This window comes from Ambystoma mexicanum, chromosome 2p, assembly GCF_040938575.1.
Source record: "Ambystoma mexicanum isolate Mex_15411 chromosome 2p, UKY_AmexF1_1, whole genome shotgun sequence".
Classification (NCBI taxonomy): Eukaryota; Metazoa; Chordata; class Amphibia; order Caudata; family Ambystomatidae; genus Ambystoma; species Ambystoma mexicanum.
In genome coordinates this window covers 419,284,061-419,306,964 of record NC_090923.1, presented here as the reverse complement: position 1 = coordinate 419,306,964, position 22,904 = coordinate 419,284,061, and the positions used below count along the sequence as shown (strand labels likewise).

The 22,904-nt window shown below is 45.4% G+C and overlaps 1 protein-coding gene across 2 annotated transcripts in view; it reads right to left on the bottom strand.

Annotated features, from left to right (window-relative positions):
- Positions 1 to 353: 353 nt before the first annotated feature.
- Positions 354 to 22,904, bottom strand: part of DNASE1L3 (deoxyribonuclease 1L3) — a 112,218-nt gene continuing 89,667 nt past the window's right edge. Inside the window, exons 7-8 of one of the 2 annotated variants that reach the window (XM_069643776.1) lie at positions 16,374 to 16,470; positions 354 to 2,165 (exon numbers count right to left, since the gene is read on the bottom strand). In XM_069643776.1, coding sequence (XP_069499877.1) covers positions 2,043 to 2,165; positions 16,374 to 16,470 — 220 coding nt within the window. In that variant the 3' untranslated portion in view covers positions 354 to 2,042. The remainder of the gene's footprint in view (positions 2,166 to 16,373; positions 16,471 to 22,904) is intronic. The other variant, XM_069643777.1, reaches the window with a different exon arrangement.

Below are 22,904 nucleotides of genomic sequence, written 5' to 3'. Positions count from 1 at the left end.
GCAACTTGTGGTAAGCCTGTGACTACGTAGGCAGGACACATGTATGTAGTATTTATAATGTTATCAGATGATTTACGATGATCAGATGATCTCACTGGGCATTCAGAAAAACATTAAAAACCTGGCTATTTGCCTTACTATGCCCCACTGACCGCTGAAGGGTCTATCCCGGACAGTCGACCATTTCATGACCCCTGCCTTCCTGTCCTCCCACTCTGTGAAATGTCTTATGTTATAAGGATATGTAATGTTTGATGATCTCAGTATATGTACCCTGTAACTGGTGTGCAAAAGCACTCTGATGCCCCAGGGCCTGGGCGCTTTACAAATGTAAATAAAAGTTTAAAACAATGTTTTATTTGAAGCATTGCATTTTAATATGTTATCATCACACTCACATTCTACACAACAGGAAGGGAAGAATTCATGTTTTTTTTAGATTGATTTCCTGTATCACCCAAGGCCCATCATTAGCATCAACGCATGAACGTTTTACATGTCTCGTCACCACATTGATTTGCCACACAGAGGTTTTGAGATTTTAGATCACGCTGGTTGCGTTCAAGCACATTTGTTCCTTAAGTTGTATCCCCCACCCAACATGTGATAGATAGTTGAGCTAGATCATGGCTCTGAAACCTTGATGGTTTGACTACAGAGCATAGTCAATGGGCAGAGATCATGGGGCAGTAGTCAAAAACTGAAAGCAGGTGATGTATTGGTATCTCAATGATATACAGTGATAGGAAAAGAGCCAGGAGCAACCAAAGCCCAGTTAAAATGAATGACCCGATCTTAACAACTTTACAGGAGCCACAACATTTCCAAAAATCCTGCATGGTTTAAATTTATAACAGGCCTCCTGATTGGTCAGCTTTTTCGCGACTCTAATATCATTCCAGTTTACTTGATTTGGATACTATGCCCCCAGGTGTGCGAGAAATTGTTAAACAATGTTACCCTTGAGAGAAGATAGTTCTCCTGTGGCTCCATGTATCTGTTTTGGGTGATTTTCAGCAAGCACAATTGCTACTCTAGTGCTCAGTTCAAAACTAAAAGCCACCTACCAATTGATCATCTAGAAATCACTTAGACTGGTTAGAATCACTATAATAACCACTGAAAAGAAAAAGCATCAAGAGCTCTCTGTGCAGCCCCTTTAATGTAGGAATTGATTTTATAAATTAGGTGCAATCCCCCTTTTCCTAAGGGCATCTCAAAATACATTGTCTATGTTACATTGTTTTTTTTTTCTTCTTGGCCACTAGTACATTGAGTTGGCACATTGGGCAGAAAGGCATCGACACCCTCAAAGGGCCAGCACTTGATGCGTGTCCCACTGAGAAGTGCAATAAGCATAGTCTCTTCATATATATACCTATGTGCAGAGTATTTCATGTTGAGGTCAATTAAAACCTTTTTCTAATAGTTATTTAAACACAGTTTCCAACCTTATGAATAAGCATATAGTGAAGTCACTTTTATTTAAAGCACCACTCTTTAAACTTCTCTGGAGAAGAGATGAAAGTCCACAGGTTTTATCAGAGAATGTTTGCAAGGCCTGAGAGTGTGAAAAACGGTATCCAGTGATTCCCTCGAATACAAAGCATCGAATGCAAAAGCCTCGAAAAAATCTTTTTTTTTTCGTAAGTAAAGGTTTTTTTTTATTATAATGCGTTTTAAGGGGTAAAAAAACGGGGGTTGGGAGGGACACCCCCATTACATTTTTTTTTAAAAAATTCATTTTTTCGATGCATTTTTTATGAGGCTTTTGCCTTCGATGTTTTGCATTCGAGGCTATCACTATAAACCTGCAAAAGAACACAAAACATCCCACAGCTTTGGACACTGATCAAACAGAAACATTCCGCATTAGCTGGCTTTATGGTGTCTTGGAATGTCTCGATTGAGGTGTTCGGAAGAGTAAACGGGTATACTGGCACAAGATGGCCACATGACCCCTTAAATGTAAGAGGGTGCATCCGTTGTCAATAACGAATACAGAGAACATCAAGACAGCCGCCTGTTTCTAGGTTGTCATCCTATGGTTTTTTTCTCCTTCTGGTCTTCTTTGGCAGAGGAGCTTTTAACCCTTTCGATTCAGCATGTCCAGGTTCAGTTTTTAGTTCTACCTCCACTGAGAAGTGGTCGCTTACCGCCAGAGCCTGTGAAGTCAAAAACAGGGAGTCAGGATTGTTAGAGGGCATTGTACATGGCATTGGGCAAAGGCATCCATTGACTATTATACACTGAAGAAATATTGACTACAAAAGAAATAAGCATACAGACTTATTAAAATGTAGACCGAAGAAAGTTTTGCAGTCGGACGGTTAATTGGCAGGAATGGGATGCCCAAACACATCCTTCTCTCCCCCCTACCAAGAAGGCCGATCGAGGAGTAGGTCTGAGAAAATGTTCGCTTGTGCAATCCCTCAAATGAGCATGGAAAAGTTCAAGACTGCAGACCTGCTCATTACCTGTAAGAAGGTGGGAGAAGTGTATGTGTGGGAATGTGAGGGGCAATAAAACATATCAGGGGAGATAAGGTTTTATTCACTTTCTGGTAAAAGCACATATTTAGCAATAGAACATAGGCAGCAAATACTTTCGTATGAGCAATAATGTCACTTTCAAACGGCTGCCAGATAAAGCGCATTTTAAGATAGAGGACGATCTTTTATGATATAGCCAATTGCAGTACATCAACAACCGGTTGGATCGGTCGGATTACCGCAAGGTGGATTCCAAGTTTGTCAAGCTGGCAGGATAGCGATCTACGGCGACTGAGGAAATGGTGCCAAGAGATTTGACAGACCACGTGATGGATGCTGCTCTGTAGAAAAGCTTATGCAGGAGCGAATTTGCTCTCAGGATTGGAACGAGCCAAATATAGCCGTCCTGGCACTGGTGCAAGAGATGTATAAAGTGATGGAGGAAGAAAATGATTGCAGTAACCAGATGCTTTTCAATGAGCAATTAACAAAACTAAAAGCTTGACACTGTTATCCACTCCAATGTTATGCACCCGAGTCGGACACATTTATTTATTTATTGTGCAGAGCTTATACATCAAGTAAATTGTATTTCAAAGCGCCTTCTCTACAAAGGACTGGTCTACAGGCAGGGCCCATTCCTAAATAGGGCCCATGCTTACATAGCTAGCATGCGGACACGTTGGGATGGGTCTGATTTCACTTCCTGTTTAGCATTCCAAGCTTGTAAGAGAGCCATGGATCCCGTCTCTGGTGCATCGTAATGCTCCAGATCTAGCCGCTCGCATGATGTTTTCTCTGCCAGTCTCCTGCTGCTTCCCTTCCCACTGCTGTCTCCATTCTTGACTTCGCCTCATTTCCTTCCCACCCACCTTCTGTTCCTCCTGCTTGGCCTCTTCCTTCCCTGCAGCCTGCCACTTGTGTTCCTCCAGTCTCCCGATGCAGTTCTCATTCTCCTTCTTCTGTGACCATCTAGTGACTTCAACAATCCAGAAGCACTGCATCACCAACCTCTGCAGTGTCTAGGGCCTTTGCCCATTGGCTTTCCTCAGGGGTACCACTGTCCCCCAGGGCGCCTCGTCCACTTATTGGGACAAACTCCCAGGTATGCCAGAGGGTCACCGGAAGCCTGCAGACTTTGGAGAGCCCAACACCCTCCCCCAGAATGCACAGAGGACTCAGTCAACGGCAAGTTCAAACTGTGGTTTATTACAGGCAAAACCAACAGGGATCAGCACAGGGACAGGGAAAATACATGCACATCACACTCTTCCTCAGGTCGCAGGCCGGTTTTACTGTCTAGTGGCGTCAGCGCCACGTCACAACTTGGGCCCTTCTCTAGAAAATCTATCGGGCCAAAGGATTGGGTATTGAATATTCTACCACCTATAGCAGACAGTACAGATGTTATTCTACTGGCCCTTGCATGTCAGGTGGCTGGCCTGGTCGATCCCCAAGTCGCTAATTATAACAATGTTGCAGTCTGGTGGGTTTACCATTGGTTCTTACCCGTTGCTACCCACCCCTAGGATACTAAACTGTGGTTGGCTAGAGCTGACGTCCCCAGGCATGAGATCCGCAAAGATTCTCAGCTTTCTGTGTACCTCTTTAAGGTAATGATAACGACTATGTGTCTGCATTGTAACTTGTGTGTACCACCTTAGCTTATGAGAGTGCTCTCCGGATCGGTGCAACGCTTGTAGCGTATTGTTGCATACTTGTCGCTGTCTATGCCTGGTGCCCTGGGACCGGTGCTCCTTTCCCACTGCTGCTCGTTGTCCATTGTCTACTTCGGCCGCGTCACGTGTTGGGAGACCATTAATTGGCGCTGTGCTGCTCTGAATTATAAGGATTTATTCATCTTTTCTGCAGCTGGCTCCTCTGTCATCTGGGGATTGGAATGTCATCTGTATCTCTTGTCCTTGGCAGAGGGCCCTGTCTCACACGTCTTGCTCTCTGTCCAGCCTGAATTTCAGCTCAGCTCGTCTCTTGCTGAGGGGCCTGTGGCCTGCTGTAATTTTCCTAAACCTTATAGTGCGGTTTGTACAGTGTCCATGCTATACTAAATTTTCATAGGTTAGTCAAACTTGGTTCTGCAAGGTCCCATACATGCTCCTGCAGTTCCATAGGGTTATTTGTGCGTAAGCATCTGCAAGCTTTGCTCAGGATCTTTTGCTTGTTGCGGTTTCTGCCTTCAGCTAATGGCAAAATACTAAAAGCAATGACAGTATGTATATGTATCTGTGCTCTAATTATAGAACTGTTTTCTCGTGTTCTTCATGTGTTCAAGTGTGTATTTATGTTTCAAAGTGTGGGTGGCACATGTGCTTCATGTCTAATGCTGCTATGTCGTGGTGTCTCTAACGACGTCAGCAGCATGGCTTCTTGGTGCTTAGTCCAGGCTGTCAATAGATGTGTCTTTGATCTTGGCCTGTGGCTCTTCATCCACACAGGGGTAAATCCATACTGCACCTGGTCTGTAAGGCTGGTCAAGAGGGTATGGCTAGCTGAGCGGGTATCTCTCGACATACTTGTCAATCATAGGACCACTGGGAATTGGTCCGAAATAGAATGGCGATTGCAGTGTTTCCTGGCCTTGTTCCTTGTCATGAATTTTGTAAGAGGGGGAGGTGGTGGCAGGCTTCCCCATCCCTCTTCACTCTGTCCCTATCAGCTGCCAATGTGGCTTCAGGGACAGGCCAACGTTACCTACACAATATCTTTACAATAGCTAATGAAACTAGCCAGACACAGCCCACCCTTAACAAACATCATGGAAATGGCACTCTCTGGTTGTTGTACAACTGCAGACAGAAGACACCTATACATAACAGATTGAAGACAAATGCCAGTCAGAAAAGCACACAAGAAAGGACATAATACCAGGTGGCCACAGCAGAATAGGTCATTCAAGACCTGGAGGCTTCCCAAAAACAAGACAGGAATTTCAGAGCAATATATCACCTGCCTGTCAATCTACAGCACAAATACAAAGTCGTGGGTTCTGACTGTTCCATGGATCGCTAGGTGGAGGGAGACTTCAATTCTTCATTGATGCTTGGAAAAACCTTAAAGATGCATTGGCCATGAAAATAGTCCTAGAGGAGTTTGCTAGTGAGGTAATAGCACCTAATTTACACACACAGATAATGATGATGCTGAGGGGGTCAAACCAGCAGAAGAGTTCTGCAAGAGTGTCTAGAGGAGTTGTTGAAAAGACAGAGGTTATTTGAGTTCCAACAGAGGCGATAGATTCTACTCACATGTCTTTCTAGTCCAGAAAAATGTAAATGATTCAGGTTGGTATTCATTCTAGCATGGCTGACTAAATGGATTCCCTGTGTCCACTTTGCACTGGAGATGATGCAGAGGTTTTCTACTTCATCCATCCAGCTTTGGAGTGTGTGAGTCGCGCGCAGTGATTTTGCCTGTGGTGCCCGAAATCAACTGCACGTGTACTCGCATTGTAAGTGCTTCTCGGCCGTTCGTTACAGGTCCAGAGCAAAGGAAGACTTGATTGAAACCTTAACCACCCGTGCCGAGTTAACATTGATACCGGCCACAGTTGTCCGAATACTGGAATAATTCAAGCTCATCTTCAAGATTCTTGGAATTTGGTGGATTGTCCCTGAGCCACATTTTGTGGTTCTTGATCCTTTGGAGCATATGACATTGGGGGCCAGTAGTAATATTATCAATTATTTCTCCTGATGAAGACGTTATTTCAATCACTTCATAAAACGTCGAAACCGGTAGAGAAGAACATCCGGGGATGGAATTTATCATTTATTGTTGAACATACCCACTCCATGGAATAGAGCACATTCTCTGGTTAATGATTGTGCTGCTACAGATTACATGTGTATATAATGAAATATTAAAGCCTCTGTGGGGATAATTTATGAAATGCTACCACTTATGAATTGTACTAAATGTTTTAGTTCAAATGTGTTTACTGTGAGTGAATGAGGATGATGGATTTGTGTTGCAAATGATGGTGTGACTGTTGATGAATGATGGTGATGTTAGGATTTTATTATCTGGTGTCTTAGGCTCTCCTGCAATGGTAATGTAATTTCATATGTGTGTATTAATTAATGATTAATTCTTTTTTGTAAATGATGTATCTTAATAAATACATTTTTGATACCTTTAAAACTAAGAAACAACCTCTGGATACATTTGTACAGTATACTGTGTTACATTAATACCCTAGTCCAGGGTGTGGGGTTTTCCTGCTGTTTTCAGAGTGCCGAGGTTTTCTACTACGCCACCAGCAAGCGCAATGAAGCTGCTCTATCCCGCCTGCCAGCTTCACAGAGGATAATGAGTCCAAGTGCAAGGAGATATGGCCACCAAGGTTTTTCTAATTCCACGGGCAAAATTTCACCTGAAGCATTTAGTAAATTATATTGTTGTTCATTGGTCTACATGCATGCCCGATACAAAGATATAATTCTAGTGTTAAAGAGTACAAAATCGTGATTGATGGTGTAGCTTATTCCCCAAATTCTAGCCAAGGAATGACACTGGACCCTGTGAACCCATTGCTACTGCCAAGGAATGCGAGGGGCCTAGGTAGAGGCACAATGCAAATGGGGAACTTTGGAGATGTCAAATTGAAGTGAGCTGGAGGGTTTACTTGGAGAGAATTAGCATGAAACTAAAAGGGCAAGCATTGCTGCACTTGTAATGGGGCCCCTGTAATAAGACTGTTCTTTTTGGCTATTCGGGGACCTAGAACCTTTATGTTTCAGCTCCTTTTACCTAAGGATCTTGCGGATGCCTAAGTGCTGAGGTCAAGACTGAGCTTCCTGCCTAAAATATGCACTCCCTTCCATTTAGATCAAGATGTAATCCTTACGGCACTTACTTCTCAAGCGGGTTAGGAACAAGATTGTGAACTCACACTACTTGATGTGAAAAGAGCAGTCTTGATTTATCGAAAAAAATCGAAAGCTTCCGAACATGTAACAATCTTTTTGCCAAATCGGGCAAAAATGGGTGAGGGTACTAAACCAGATATTTTCTTCCTCAGCGGATGGATTTGTCTGGTTATTTCAAAAGCATACAAATTGGATGGATATCCCCTTCCTCCAATAATTCACAGCAGTTCAACAAGAGGGGCTGGTTGCCTCATAGGAAGAGGCAATAAGGACCCCACTGCAAGATATTTGCTGAGCTGCCAATTGGTCCATCGCCCTCAACATCAATCTCAGTACATGTCACAGACAGTACACACCAATGTAGGCAAACCTGTGTTAATACAGTGAACTTAGTTTCAGATGATGGGCCTGATCACAAAAAACATGGTGTTGCATTGAGTTGAGCACTTTTGGTGTATCAGTGTACCTGGCATAGCGTATGTCTGGTATGTCCTCAATTAGAAAGGAAAGTGACGAGGCAGGGGTAGGTGATGCATGGATTATGTATGTAAGTCCCCACTACTTCAACTTCGCTTCCTTATCACATTACTCACGTTCGGCTACCAGAGCCAGTGTGGCCATGGATCTGGAGTAGCTAAGGAAGTGGTATGGGCATATGGCTCAGCCGGTAAAGAGTTACAAATCTAATGATTTTATTTTTTCATGCGCTAAACAATACGCAAATTAGTGAGTGAGATGACAAGGGATTGGGTTGAAGTCATGCGAACTACCAAATGTAATCCAGGCATCACACAATCGACTGACGTTTCATAAAATAGAATAGTGGAAGTGGCCACCACCCTGTTTCTATGATCACTGATTAACCACGGCTTTCTGTGGTTTCTTCAGGGTAAGGGATGACCATGTTATGCCCAATGAATTTTACCAAGTTTTTTTTTGCTTCCTCGCAGTTGCAGGCATCTGTCTAGAAGTAGCATCTGAATAAGACACTTACGGGTCACAGCCATAATATCCTCTGGCAGCCTCCTCATTTTAGATTTCTTCATTACATAATGTTTAATTTCTTTACTGTTTAGTCAAAGCCTTTACAATAATATCATTTGGTACAAAATCTACTAATGCCACAAATTGCACTGCCATCTGACCAAGCACAAACAACTTGTTTGGGAAAGAGTTATGTAGAAGAGGGGATGATCACCCTTGACGTTAAGAGGGAGAGGCAGGTAGTCTCAAAGGCCAATCTCCAAGATGCAGAATAACCCCCCCCAACTCAATGGTTCATTCTTTAACCTTTAAACAGAAGTAGCGAAGGCTCGAAAGGAACGCAAGGTGTGTAGGTAAGCGCATACGTAATCAAACTTCTCAGAGATGAAAGGGAGGATTAGTGGACTTAGCAGTGAACAACACACCCATTTGCCCACCACCCACCACTATGCCCTGGAGCCCCTACTAGTGTCCCCCTACTGCACTCCCTAAATCTCTTCTTCTGGACACTCAGACTCTGCAGCGCATCAGATGTCCCCTACAGTCACAGCTGTACCTTGAACTAGAAATACCTTGCTGCTACTCCACATCAGAGAAGACACAGAGGTGATAGACAGTGAAAGAGGGCTGCATACCAAAGGCGTGGGAAGATCATTGATCAAGATGGCAGCCATCTTACAGGAAAAAGGCATCATGGCACGAGCCATTGAAGATCTAACATGCCGCAAAGTTATATAAATATCTACAAAGCAATAACTAAAATATTAAATACAGTTCTGAACACAAAGAGATTATTTCACTGACTAGGACAATGTCCATGTTTGAAAGTGTATTTTACACACAAGTAGGTACGATTCAGGTAGTATGTTAGGTGGAGGCATAGCTCCTTACTCTTGGGGGTTTAAAACCAGGGTTGCGAGAAATGAAATCCCAGCCATAGTCCAAGTGGACCTGAACCCCACCCCATATCTCACCCAAGAGCATGCCAACCAATCAGCATCAATGTTTTTCCCAGGATAGGGCAATGGTAGTACAAATGCATTAATTTAAACATGCCATAATATAAGTGTCTTGCATTAAGACAATCTTTTCTATGAAGTCAAGGCGAATGTGCAGCATATGTAGCTCCATTGTATTCTAAAGCCATCAAATAGGAATGCCATGTTCAGCGTCCTTACGTTGCCTGCCGTTAGGGGCTTCTAGCTCCTACATTCCTGCTGCTCCATTCCCAACCTAAGACAATTATAAATAAAGCCCTGCCAGTCTCAGAATGAAAAGCAAAAACCAGGACCAAATGAGCCAACATCATCCGATATGGAACAATTTAAGAACGCTGCGCGTGGACAGCACGCTCCAAAAGCAAGCATTCAGTAGTTATTTGAACGCGTGGCCAACAGTGTGAACACTGATTTCCACAGCAGGTCCCTGTTCATAATGCTGGCAGTAGGAGGCAGGTGCTACAGAAAGTGCCACAGGGGGGGGGGGGAGAGAGAGAGAGAAGTCTTGTGTGGGGAGGGAGGCCACTGGGTCTGAGGGAGGGGGTTCTAGTGTGAACCCCCCAATTTGGCAGAAATCCAGCGAGAGAGGGTGAGGGGTAGGGGTGAGGGAATGCCATTTTTTCGATGTTTGCAGGCCGCCTAAAATCGGCCGAAAATAATCTGTCTTTTTGTTGGGCGACCTACAAAAATTGAACAAATGACATCGAACCACTCCACCCATTGTCCTGAACCTGTTTCAACCATACACCCCAACTGGATGAGTAATTTGGGATAATTTATCCAAGGTGAAAAGAAGCCTAAAGCAGCCACACAAGCCAGAGAACCTAAACACGGCCAATCCTTTCTGGCACAGCAGGATTTCCATTCAGCCAAGATGCACGGGAAATAAATAGTCCAATCTAGCAAACGAGTTTACACGGTGACAACATCCAAGGCTGATATGTGTTTACTGTGCAAAGGACAGCAGGATTTTGGAATGGGGGAAACTAGACGCAGGGTCTCTTTGTAAAGACTGTGTAGGGGGCAGGGAGGGGAAGGAAGAGTAAATAGGGCCGAAGGTTGAAGATGTGCGACAGGAGTTTTTCATCTAATCAGGGTGTGCCTGACGAGTTTATGCAAAGGTCAGGCAGAAACCTCTTAGGTGGATGCTTTACTGGAAAAAAAATACTAAAGCAGACTGCTGTGCAGCCTTACATGAATCCAAAAGCTCTCACTACACAGGAATATGTTGGCCACAGTTTCCTTCGCCAGCTTTTAGTTGAAACAAAAAAGCACTGCAAACGAAAAGAAAAAGAAAGCACACAGTGATTGTTCTAAATTCCGTTAGTGTCATGGCTCCAAAATAGCTGGTTTGCATTTTTCTACTTAGAATGTGGCATACATTACCACAGTAGACAGGCTAAGTAAGAATATTGCATATGCTGCTTCAGTTTTCCCAATTTCCAATCTAATACATAATGATTTTCTACAGAAAATGGATGATACAGGAAAGAAACCACCTATGCTCTATTGTATCAACTGGAATCTTTTTACATACATAAGCCATTTTCTTGTGGGTATTGCTGGATACAATCCACTCCAGGATTTGGGGTTTAGCATCACCTAATTGTTAGAAATAACATCATATTTCTTGATTTGAGATCTTACTCCATGGTGGTTTACAGCCTTGTTTTGACTCAATGTTTGCACTAAACCATAAGGACGATTTTGAGAGACTACCATCCCACACTAAACAGACATTGACATCTCGTGCTTTCCTGGTTCAATTTAAAATGAAAGATATTTTATTGAGCGCAAGTGACTTATCTACAAAGCTAGAAACAAATGTAACAAAAAGTTACTTCACACTTTCACGAAGTGCTTGCCAAGAGAGGGGACAAGGGTGTCTAGTAAATAAAGATTAGTAAAATAAGATCTTAGTGTCCACTATTCAAGTACTGTGAACTGCAAGGTGGCTGCTTCTATTTGCATCCAAGTTCCCAGTAATAGCAATGCTAACCAAAGAGTTGCTATTGTTCGATACATAGGCAGTGTTTAGGCACTGCTCCAACAAAAGGCATCTATTCTGGCAGACGCTTGCACAGACTTGTCACCTGGGCTAAACTCTGCACTGCTACTCCATAGGTTAGTGTTTACATTAATTTGGTCACACAGGCCATCTTCAAATGTTCAGCCATTTGCCCCCAAACTAGATATTAAAGCTAGTCAATGGTTATAGCACAGTTCAGTGCTTTTCTCTGAACCCTGAAGATGGAATCTCTGGAATCGCTTAGGATGAAATACATTAGCTATCTACACGAGAGGGATCACAGTGCGCTGTGGGCATCTGGTTTAAAGAGAGAGGTCTTCTGCCTTAACTCTCTGAGTTTTCTTTTGTGGAGCAATGAGTAATCAGTTGGGATGATATGTTGGGATGATATGTTGCTGATCATTGGTTGAATTCATAGGACTACACCCCACTAGCTGATTGGTTTGGGTCCACTAAATGAATGGTCTTTCAGATTTAATTCTTGCAATGCTCCAGATACATTATTGAATTGCTCTCATTCAGTAGTTTGTCAAGAGATGTGTTGGACGAACCAAACATATGACACAGAATATATTTCAAAGTCATTTTTCTTATCAGCATGGGTAATGGGATAAATGCCTCTCGAACCTAGGGATGGTCCGCTTTCTGAGCAATCAAGAAAAGTGTACTAAAGGGATAAACTATAGCGACTCGGGATGTTCCTATCTTTCAGGGATAATGGTCTCCCGCTCCTTCTTTCCCTTCCTTGTTCTAGGGTTATAGTGCCCTGCCTGCTCAGTTACATTCAGGGTTATTGTGCCCACCAGGATTCTCCACAGAACATTGTCTCACTAATATGGCCCTTTATTCACTCCACCATCACAAGTCTATTGTGCCACACTCACTATGCTCCTAGAGAATAACAACCTGCTCGACCTGCTGCATTGCCAGGGATATACTTCCCAGCCCACGCACTTATGGATACATCAATCAGCCCTCTATGTCATGGCCTCATAGATGTTGTGCCCAGATTATAATGCACAAAGGGGTGCAGGGCTCTGCTCGATCCTAGCCCATTCGGCATCTCTGTGTTCTCTGGCCTCATCCCTCTTGGCCATCTCTGCTTTCTTTGGCTGGTGAGCTTCTTCTGGCTCCTTCTGGCCTCTCGGCTCCTTCTGGCTTCTCGGCTCCCTCGGGCCTCTCAATTCTTGCAGGAGCATCAGCTGGTGCTACCTGCAAAGGTGAGCTCTCTGGCTTAAGTGGGTTCTCCTCTTCTTGTGTTCTCTATCCTCCCTCCTAGAGCCTTGGTCTCTCTGTCTGTTTGGTATGCCTGCCACACTTTCTTTTGTTTCATTCAGCCTTCTATCGGTATTGGCGTGTCTATGTTTCCCTAACAAGGTTTATTACTTCCCTACTACTCTTTCTTTGAGCTTCAACTGTTGGTTTACAAGCATAATAAGGTAATTCGGCACTCCTGACATCTCAATGAGCACTGCCGAGGGTTCAAATGGCTTGGGGGCCATTTTAGGATTTGGCTGAAGTGCACCCTTCTGTCCATGGCTATGTGTCTGCTCCTGCTGGACTCCAGAGTTCCCAAGTCTTGCCCTGTGATGTCTCTCTGTAAAGGTCCAGACTGTTAAAAGGCCTCTATTGGGAAACTATTGCTCTACTGCTCTCTGCTCCAGGTCTTTGCAAAGCAAAGCACAAACATGCTCTGTTTCCCATTTTCCTCCTTTTGCATTTCCGTGCATTGGTTTACAGAGATGGTACCTTTCTTGGCCAAGTAGAATGGTGTTTTAGTTGTGCCTGCTGTGCAGGTGATGCAGGCTGTCAAGAATTTGATGTATACTTGCAGAGGTAGCCAATGCAGCTCCTTGAGAATGGGTTGATGTAGTTGCATTTTTAAATCCTATGATAATGAGTGCTATAACGTGCTGGATAGATTTCAGAGAGAGCTAGGTGGCGTCTGGCGCACCTGCACAGAAGGTGTTGCCACCGTCCAGGTAGGAGATGACCAGTGCTTAAACAACTACTCTAAAACGCAGGGCAGGGATGAAATGCTTGGCTTTGTGGAGGAGCATGGGCTGGTACCAACCTGGTAGGTTCTTCTTGCTGATGTGTGTTATGAACGAGGAGTCACAGTCAATGGTAAAGGCAAGAGATTTTTCACCGAGTGAGAATTAATTGAGCTTTATGGCGGTCAGCCAATTCTAGGCTTGCAATGCTGGATGGAGCTTGTTAGTAGAATTAATTATGTCCCGTTGGGTTGAGCTTCAGGCAGGGGCTTGACAGACAGGCTCGGATAAGGGACAGCTCCATCCGTGTATTTGGGATGAGTATCAACAGCATCCCTGGTATATGTTGTCAAACCAGCTTGAAGATGGTGTGCAAGACCCTCTAAGAACATGTTCCAATAACATAGGACGAAATTGTGCATTTTAAAACATAATTGTTCTACTCATTATAAATTAATGTTTTAGAGCACAAGTCAGTATCTCATAATGCACCATTTTTCTAATAGTGTGAACAAAGAGTGGATTTAATATGGAGTAATACTTGACTTTGGTTAATACGGAAAGCCATGTATGCCTAGATCTGGTATGGATGTATATAGTTTCCTTTACGTGCATTAAGTTTGGAACAGTACCTTCCTGTAGACACTGATTTCCAGTCCTGGCCCAAGCAAGAATGTCCACCTTCCTCACACCAGACCAAGGACAGACCCCATGAGACCCACCCACCACGCCAGCAGGTTAGGGCGGATCAATGCACCTGTAAAATAATGTGAATGGGAGATGGGTTACACCCTGAGTTCTTGCCTTACTAACTGGACACAGACACCAAGGTGGATTTGATAGGAATCTCAACTGGGACCCCGTTTTATTCATAAAAACACTAAACTCTTCTAATTCCCCTTTGAAACTTCCCCTGGCGCGAGTTCCCTCTAAATGGGGATCTGGTCTGTCAGCCCACCCTTCCTTGGAGGAGTCACAGGGAGAGCCATAGGGTGGGACTGATGCAACAGATCCTCCCCTCCTAATACCTGATACTACCCACTGATGCATGAGGCCAGAGGATGCATTGATGTCAGCATTGCCTGTAACCCAATACATGAGACACAGCTAGTTATGCCATTTTCAGTCATTGCGAAGGTTGGTGATGCCGACAGTCTTTGAGAAAGAATTTGTGGTTCACACATGGGTTCTTCTAATCCTGGCTGGGTCCTTTCTTTTGAATTTAGAGGCCGGCCCTCAAGGCTTCTTGTTATATCATTCCCTAAACTCTTTTCTGGAGGGAGTAACACATGTCCAAGAGCAAGTTATTAACATTCGATGCAAAAGTAGCTTCTGTTGAGAAAGAGACATTGTTGACTTCCTGGATAATTATTTTGGCTACACTCGTCTAATTTACTGCTGCTATTTGATATGACATATGATAGTATATGTTATTTATAACGCGCTTATTACCCAAAGGTTTCTAAGCGCGGACCCGGGGATCGAACCTCTGGTGCTCTGTGTCGTCTTGCTTCCAAGGGGATCACGTTGCCCGTGAGCTATCCTCCCCTTTGTGTTGTAGCCGTCTCAGGGGCAAAGGAAGTTATTTTATCGTTATCTCCCTTACCTCCGTTTTTTGTCACTCGTTTGTCTGTAGCATGAGAACTAGTGGAAGGCCTGCTATTGGTTGTCTCTATGGCTCCTATGCTTGTTTTATTTGTATTACAGGCCACTGTACTTTTATTTTTGCTATATGGTGCCTTGTGTCGGAGGTTATAACTATTGGACCTCTGCCTAACCTTTCCAGGCATTATGGTCGCAGTCCAGAACGCTCTTGTCCAAATATGTACTATTTTATGGCTTTGCACAATCACAATGGTAAATACGGTTTATACACAAAGTAGGAGCGGATTTTTAAGTATTACTTTTAAAAGGGGTTCTTACAGGAGAGCCATGACTTTTTGCCATGCAACTTCAGTGCTATAATCAAAGGACGCTTATCCATCTCACAACAGATAATCTGGGCAGATCGCGCTGCAGTGCCTTAGTGGCTCCAAGGCACTAAAACACACTCCAAGCTGCACTCACAAACGCGCGCGCTGATGTGCATCAGTATGCTTATCAGTTCTTTCCTCACCAGGATAGTGCAGCAGAACGCTGAGCCAGCTGATCAGGCATTCCAAAGGAGTGCAGCACAATTGATACCAAACTGTGCTCTGGCCCACGCACCAAATCACAATATACAATAGCTGCTCACAGAGTTCCCAGGCACTAGGGCACACTCCAAACCGCACTCACCGACGGTATGTATATTGGCAGTTGCCGTGCCTGGCACCATCCACCAAAGTCCACACAGGGACTCTCATTCCTTGCAAGAGATGACATGCTCAAAGACGGAGCAAAAATAGTAGCAAGGTTGGAGCTGTGTAGTGGAGAGGCAAAGGGAATGAGTAGACAATCAGGAATACAAGGAAATAGCACATGAATTGAGAGGGAGCTAGGGAGGAGAATGGAGAGGGAGACCCAGAAAGGAGCAGTTCATGACTGGAGACCAATGAGGAATTAGGAGTGAGCTCGGGAGTAGAGAGAGAGCAAAATGGGGTTAAGGGGGTGAAACTCATAAACGGCAATCCCAATGGATAAGTCATAGGACTGGTAGGAGGAGCTCTTGCCTGGAGACTGGTGATGAAGTAAGAGAGAGAGGAAAGGGCAATACTGAAAGAGATAGACGTATCTCAGGACTGGAGGGATGAGCTCTGGCATGGAGAGTGGTGAAGAAGTATGGGGGAGCTCCAAAGTAGAGAGAGAGAGAGAGAGAGAGAGAGAAGGGGAAGAACGATGACACTCACAAATGGCAATTGGGGCGATGGGTGTATCTCACTCGAGGAAAAGAGAGGTAGAAAGAACGATGGAACTAAAAAATGGTAATGGAGAAGGACCTGGATGCATCTCAGGAATGGAAACAGCACATCCACCCATACGTTGTGATAGAGTAAATACCGCTAACGTACCTGCTCTTCAGAGAGTCCATAGGCCTCCTTAAAATTAAAAATGGTGGTTGAATCTGGAACAATGGACCTGAGAAACACCTCACCATGAACCACGATCCTGAAATGAGAAAGAAAAAGATCTGTCATAATAAACATGAGCGATATCTACAATTCAGTGTTTCATTGTAACAAAATGGATGTTTCCATCATAACTTTCAAACATAAAAGTAACATTTAAACACTTGGCTATCTTAAGAGATAGATCCATCATATTTGCAACAGTCTTGGGTAGCTGGTGTAGCCCTTCCATCAATGACATTCACTTTGACTCCTCTCTCACTTTTTCCCATCATATCTCATTCACCTCTCGTGCCTGTCACTACCACCTTTATAATATTCGCAAGGACCGCCCCTCTCTCACTTTCCATGCCACTAAACTTTTAATTTCCACCCTTATCTTCTCTCGCCTCGTCTACTGCTCCTCCTTACTCTTTGGTCTACCTACTTCACATCTCTCCCCCATCAAATCCATCTACCATTCTGCCATCCATACGCTCTGTCTCCTCACCTCCCGTGACTCTATCTCTGCTTCCCTATCCTCCCTTGGCTGGCGTCCCTTTCATACCCAACTTAAATTTCATTTCCTCTGCTTAGTCTTCAAATCTCTCCATGATCTTGCTCCCCCTTATCTCTCTTCCCTACACTCCCTTCGCTCCACTGACCACTTCCTTCTCACTGTGCCTCCTTTGCCTTGTGCCTCCTCTCGTTTCCGCTCCTTCCATCTCCTTGCTGCCATCCACTGGAACTCCCTACCTCTCTCAATCTGCTCCACTCCTACCTTTTCCTCATTCCGCACCTCCCTTAAATCTCTCCTTCTCCCTTCTCCACCATGATTCCCCTCCCCCTTATCACTCCCCCTCTCCCACCCTCTCCCTCTTCCCCTTAATCACCTCCCTCCTCACCCTCTTCCACTACTTCCACACCCCCTTCACCCCTCCCGTTCCCCTTCTCCTCCTCCTACCCATCCCTCCCTCTTCCTCCCAGTTCTACTCCACTACTCTCGCCTCCCCCTCTCCCTAATTGCTCTTCATACTGTTTTGTTGGTCTGATTCAAAATTCTAAATTGTTACTTGCTTCTCTGTTACTGTTAATTGCTATCGTTAAATGTACCCTGTTGTTCAAACGTGCAGCGCTGTGGCGTAAAGCACTATATTAACCTAATAAATACAAATACAAATGACTGCCCACTTTGTCCGCTGGTGCCTAACAATATGATACACTTCAGTGAAGCACCATTGCCAGCGTAACATCCCCTGTGTTTGTGTTTCATTTCAATCCTTTCTGAACCTCTAGTGCCCCACCTGAGAGCAGTGGGAAGTTTAAACAAGCATTGGCAAGGTCAATATGATTGGCGTTTGCAGTTTATTACATTTTACATTTATTGGTATGAAAGTAGGAAACACGTGAGCTATAGATTATCATTGATTATTTTGAAATTTCAAATAAAGTCCTAAATTAGTTCTTAAGAAAAAATAAAAAGAGTAGGACTATTTATGTTTTACTCATCCTGAAGGGAAGTCTATAAGTACAGAATGCAAAGTAAGCTCACTCTATAAAATACCCTTTGGGTTTTGCAATTGTACATTCACAAGTTCAGGCGACAAAGAAAAATGTCTGTGAAATGGTCATCTATCGGTGCCTCCTGGGGTTGGTAGGTATGGACCAGAGTCAGTCATATGTAAAGAAAGAGCTATGGTGCGAGCGAGAGTGAGAGCTAGGGCGAGGGTGAGAGTGTTAGCTAAGGTGCTAAAGAGAGGTGTCCTGTCAGAGGTGGAAAAGAGCCAGGGTCCAAAGTCCAAGAGTGTGAGAGAGAAAAAGAGCCAGTGTGTGGGGTGAGGGGTATGTGCCTGGCTGTAATAGAGACAGGAAGCAAGTGGGTACAAGAGGGTGTGGTGAAGAGATGAGGGAGTAAGAATGAGAATAATGGTGCTGCTGTACATGCATGTGGATTGTTGGTAGGAAACAAATAAAACACAACACGTATCACGCATCATGTTCAAAACCCTCGCCCTCACCCACAAATGTCTTCATGACACCGCGCCCCTTTACCTTTCACAGCATTTTGCCAAATCCTCATCTGACAGACCCACGAGAACCACCTCAATGAATCGGATCACCAGCACTAAGACCCTCAGAGCTCGGGCAGGAGGAGCCAGCTTTCCAGTCATTGCAGCAACCAACTGGAACTCACTCCCTCCACACGTTAGAAACAATGACTCGCACACAGCATTTAGGAAAGCTGTCAAAACGCTATTGTTTGTATAACTGTACCACCGCGCCTCTATTGCCACAAACATTTTAAGTAAGCTTTCCTGTTCTTTGTAACCTTCTATGTAATGTTCTTCTTAGGGAAACACAATCACTTATGTGTATGCATTACTGTACTAAGCTAGGCCTTTCGTTCCCTGTAACCATGAGCTAAGCCTATTGCCTGTAACTAAGACATTTTCTTGCAACAGTGCCTCCATGCCCATGGACTGTAGTGCGCTTTACAAATTCAAAATAAAAAAAAGAGTGAGTGAGAGATAAGGAGGGTGCAGGAGAAAGTGGGTGTGTCAGGTCAGAAAGAGATTGGTATAGCAAGAGTGGTAGACCGTGGTTGAGAGAGAGTGATAGAGGGAGAGGTAGACAGAGAGAGGGGGTATAGTGTGTTTGGTAGAGGGAGAGGGAGATGGAGTGTGGTAAAGAGAGAGGGGAGAAAGAGAGAGAGAGAAAGAGTGCTGGAGAGATTGACTGTAACAGAGAGAGAGGGAGAGTGTAACAGAGGGAGAGGGAGCATATTAGAGAGAGGGATATTGAGTGTGGTAGAAAGAGAGAATGAGTATGGTAGAGGGAGAGAGCGTGTGTGTGGCAGAGGGAGCAAGGTGGTGTGGAAGCGAGGGAGGGGATATGGTAGAGGGAGTTAAAAGCAGTGTGGAGTGTGATAAAGAGAGAAGGGGTGTGGTAGAGGGAGAGGGGATCTGGTAGAGAGCAAGGGTGCGTGTTAGAGGGAGTGGGGTGGTAGAGAGAGGCAGTGCAATAGTGAAGGGGTGCGGGGGAAAGAGTGTGTGTGGTAGAGAGAGGAAGTGTGGAAGGGAGGCCGAGTGATATAGAGAGATAGGGAGCTTGGTAGGAAAAGGGTTGGAGTTTGTTAGTGGGAGAGAGGGGTGTATTAGAAGTAGAGAGTGGGGTGTGGTAGGAAGAGAAAGTGGTCAGGTAGAAAGAGAGGGAGTGTGGTAGAGAGAGGGCGGGTGTCATAGAGAGAGGGGTGTGTGGTAGGGAGAGGGGGAATGTAGTAGAGAGAAGGGGAGTGTGGGAGAGAGAAAGAGTGGTAGAGAGAGGGAAAGTGTGATAGTGTTGTAGAGAAAAGGATATTGGTAGATAGAATAGGAGTGCGGTAGAAGGAAAGAGTGATAGAGAAAGGGGTGTGCTAGAGAGGGGGAGTGTGTTAGAGAGAGTGTGGTAGAGACGAGGAATGTAGACAGAGAGGGAGTGTGGTAGAGAGGAAGAGTAGTGGAGAGCAGGGAATTTGGTAAAGAGAGGGGACGTGTGGTAGAGAAGAAGGAATGTGGTAGAGAGAGAAAGAATGGTAGCGAGAAACAAAGGTCGAGAGGTTGGGAGTGGCATAGAGAGTGTGTGTGAGGTACAGAAAGAGGGGATGTTGTAGAAGTACAGTGTTGTAAAGAGAAGGTAGATAGAAGGTGTGGTGTAGGGCTTGTGGTAGAGATGGGGAATGTGGTAGAGTGAAGGGGAGTGTGGTGTAGCAAGAGGGAGTGGGGTGTAGATTACCTTCATAATGTCCACACCCAAACTATATTCAATCTTATGCCACTCTAAAGAGCAATATTAAAAGTGCTAAATGCTTAGATGTTTGTGTGTGTCTCAGTCTGTGCTCTGAATACTGAAGCATCCGTATGATTCCTGTTTCACTGCAAATGTAAACAGCTTTCTTACCTTTGTAATATCAGTAAAGTCATCAATAATTACATGAAATCACCTGCAGAAATACACTTTCATAGTGTGCTTTTATTTTCCATCCCCGATTGGGACACAAACCTGTCACTGCGAGGCTGACTGTGAAACCAAAGCGAAATCGACTGAGCAATCCTGCGTCTGCTCTAGATAACCTGTTCAAAGCAGGGATCTGACGTTGGGTTAGGGAGGGGGCGAGGGGGTTTTCGGGCAGTCTGATGCTGGCGGTTAATAAAGAGAGTTGAAGTGCACCCCAGCTCCCGCGTGATATGTCCTTGCACGGTTGTAGGTGCGGGTAAAACCTCACAACTGGCGACGAGGGGTGTCTGACACCCACCCGTGCCAAAACGAGGACTGCAGTCGAGCAGCTTTGGCGTGTCGGCGCACCTCGTACTCAGGGACACTCGGCGGACGCAGCAGTCGGGCCCCCGTGCTGGCAGCAGGTGAGCAGCCCTGCCGCAGACAGCGGCCCCCAAGGAAAGGGCTCTGCAGCACGACGGGGCGGACCCAGCACTGGTGCACGTGGCACGCAGGCCTGTAGAGGCTGCCACCATCCCCCACAACACATGCAGAAACAGCCTGGGAGGCAGCACAGCACACGTGCACAGCACACGTGGATCCAAAGGCCCCGTGCCGCAGGTCCATGCTGGGGAGGCAGCCTGCAGCGAAAATACCCCACCTCTGCCACAAAGAGGCGGGAGCACAACCAAGACAGGAACACAGGTCCCAAGGAAGGGACCGAGGAGCATAATCCGCAGATATATCGCCGCCAAGGGGCACGCAACACCACAAGTCACAGGGAGAGACACCAGAGACACAAGCCACAGGCCCCTGCTCACGGAGCCATGTCAAATCCGTCAAGTACCTCAGCGTCCTCATCCGGTGGAACAGGAACGGCGCCAGACGATACACCCCAGGCACAAGGGGCAGCAAGCTCGTCACAAAACATGCCAATGCCAGCCCCTTTCGACCTCAGAGACACTTCCAACCTAGGACCCAGGTGGGTTATATGGCTATGCGACTTTAAGTTCTACGCAGGAGCCATAGGCCTCACAGATGATGCAAGACTCAAGAACACGCTGCTCATGCCTGTAGGCCCTGCAGTCAGAGACATCGCAGGAGAAATGCTAAACGTGGACACAGTGACGTACGGAGAACTCCATGGCAAACTGTCGGAATATTTTGCCCCCCACACCAACATAGACTACGAACGTCACATATTCCACATCACAAGACAAGAAAAGGGCGAATCGATGGACAACTTTGTGATGCGCCTCCGCATCAAACTAAAATATTGCGAATTCCACAAATACTCCAATGAAGAGGCTCTAAGGTCCCAAGTAATCGCCAGCTGTATATCACAACCTTTCAGGAAACAGTTGCTTCAAAATCAGAGGTCGCTGGAGAAAATCCTCGCACTAACCAGAATGGAGGCAGCGGTAGAATCGCAACTAGACAGTCTGGGAAAAGTCACCATATAACAGCCGACACCAAACACGGATATGATCAACAAATTATACACAGCACCTGCCCAAGGCGGAAAACGCTCGGAAGCCACTTGCTATTGCTGTGGCTATGAGTATCCACACACGGTATCCATACACGGGAGAATGCCCCGCGGTGGGCCAATAGTGTGCTGCATGCGGTGGAATGGACCATTATAGAGCCGTCTGCAAGAACGTGCCAGTAACTGCACACAGCAGACCGAGGCCCCAGGAGAAACGAAGAAGCTTGCGCCTCAGCCCGCCGGCTAACAAAGGGGACGGAGACCAAGCGACACTGAGACAGGAGGACAGAGCCGTAAGGAGTTCATACGCACGAGAAGACAGGAGGACATCAGATGGTTCTAGACGATCCCAGAGGAGGAGATTCGTCAGATATATCGAGATGCGTTCCCCATCCAGCAGTGAAACTCCGTCATCAGAATAAGACCAGAGGAAGAAGGGATACATGTGGGCTCTCAATAACACCACGGCCACCCAGCACAGCCCCACCCTCACACTGCAAGTCAACAATGCACCCCTAGACTTCCTCAATGACACGGGGCAACAGTCAACATCATAAGCGAGCACGCATATAACTCGCTCACTAGCCCACCAAAAATCTGCAAGGCTACCGTGGACATCTATCCGTACGGGGCGATGACCCTGTTACCTTGCAAAGGCACAATCTCAGCATGGTGTGTACACAACTCACACGCTGCAAAGATCCCTCTACACACATTGAAGACGGAAGCCAACAGTGGGTGCATCTTAACTTTCAAGACAGCGGTGGAAATGGGTCTGGTCCACATACTCTACCAACTAATGGCCCATAAATACTTTTCCAGGCCTGACGCTGTGGAGCACACATTTCCAAATCTCTTCAACGGCCTAGGGAAGCTAAAACACAGGAAGGTACAGCTCCACATCAACCCAGAAGTCCCGCCGGTTGCCCAACACTATGGTGGTATACCCGTGAACATTCAACAACAACTGGAGGAAGAACTAGACAAGCTCATCAAACTCAGTGTCATTGAACCCGTCTCCGGGCCTACGCCAT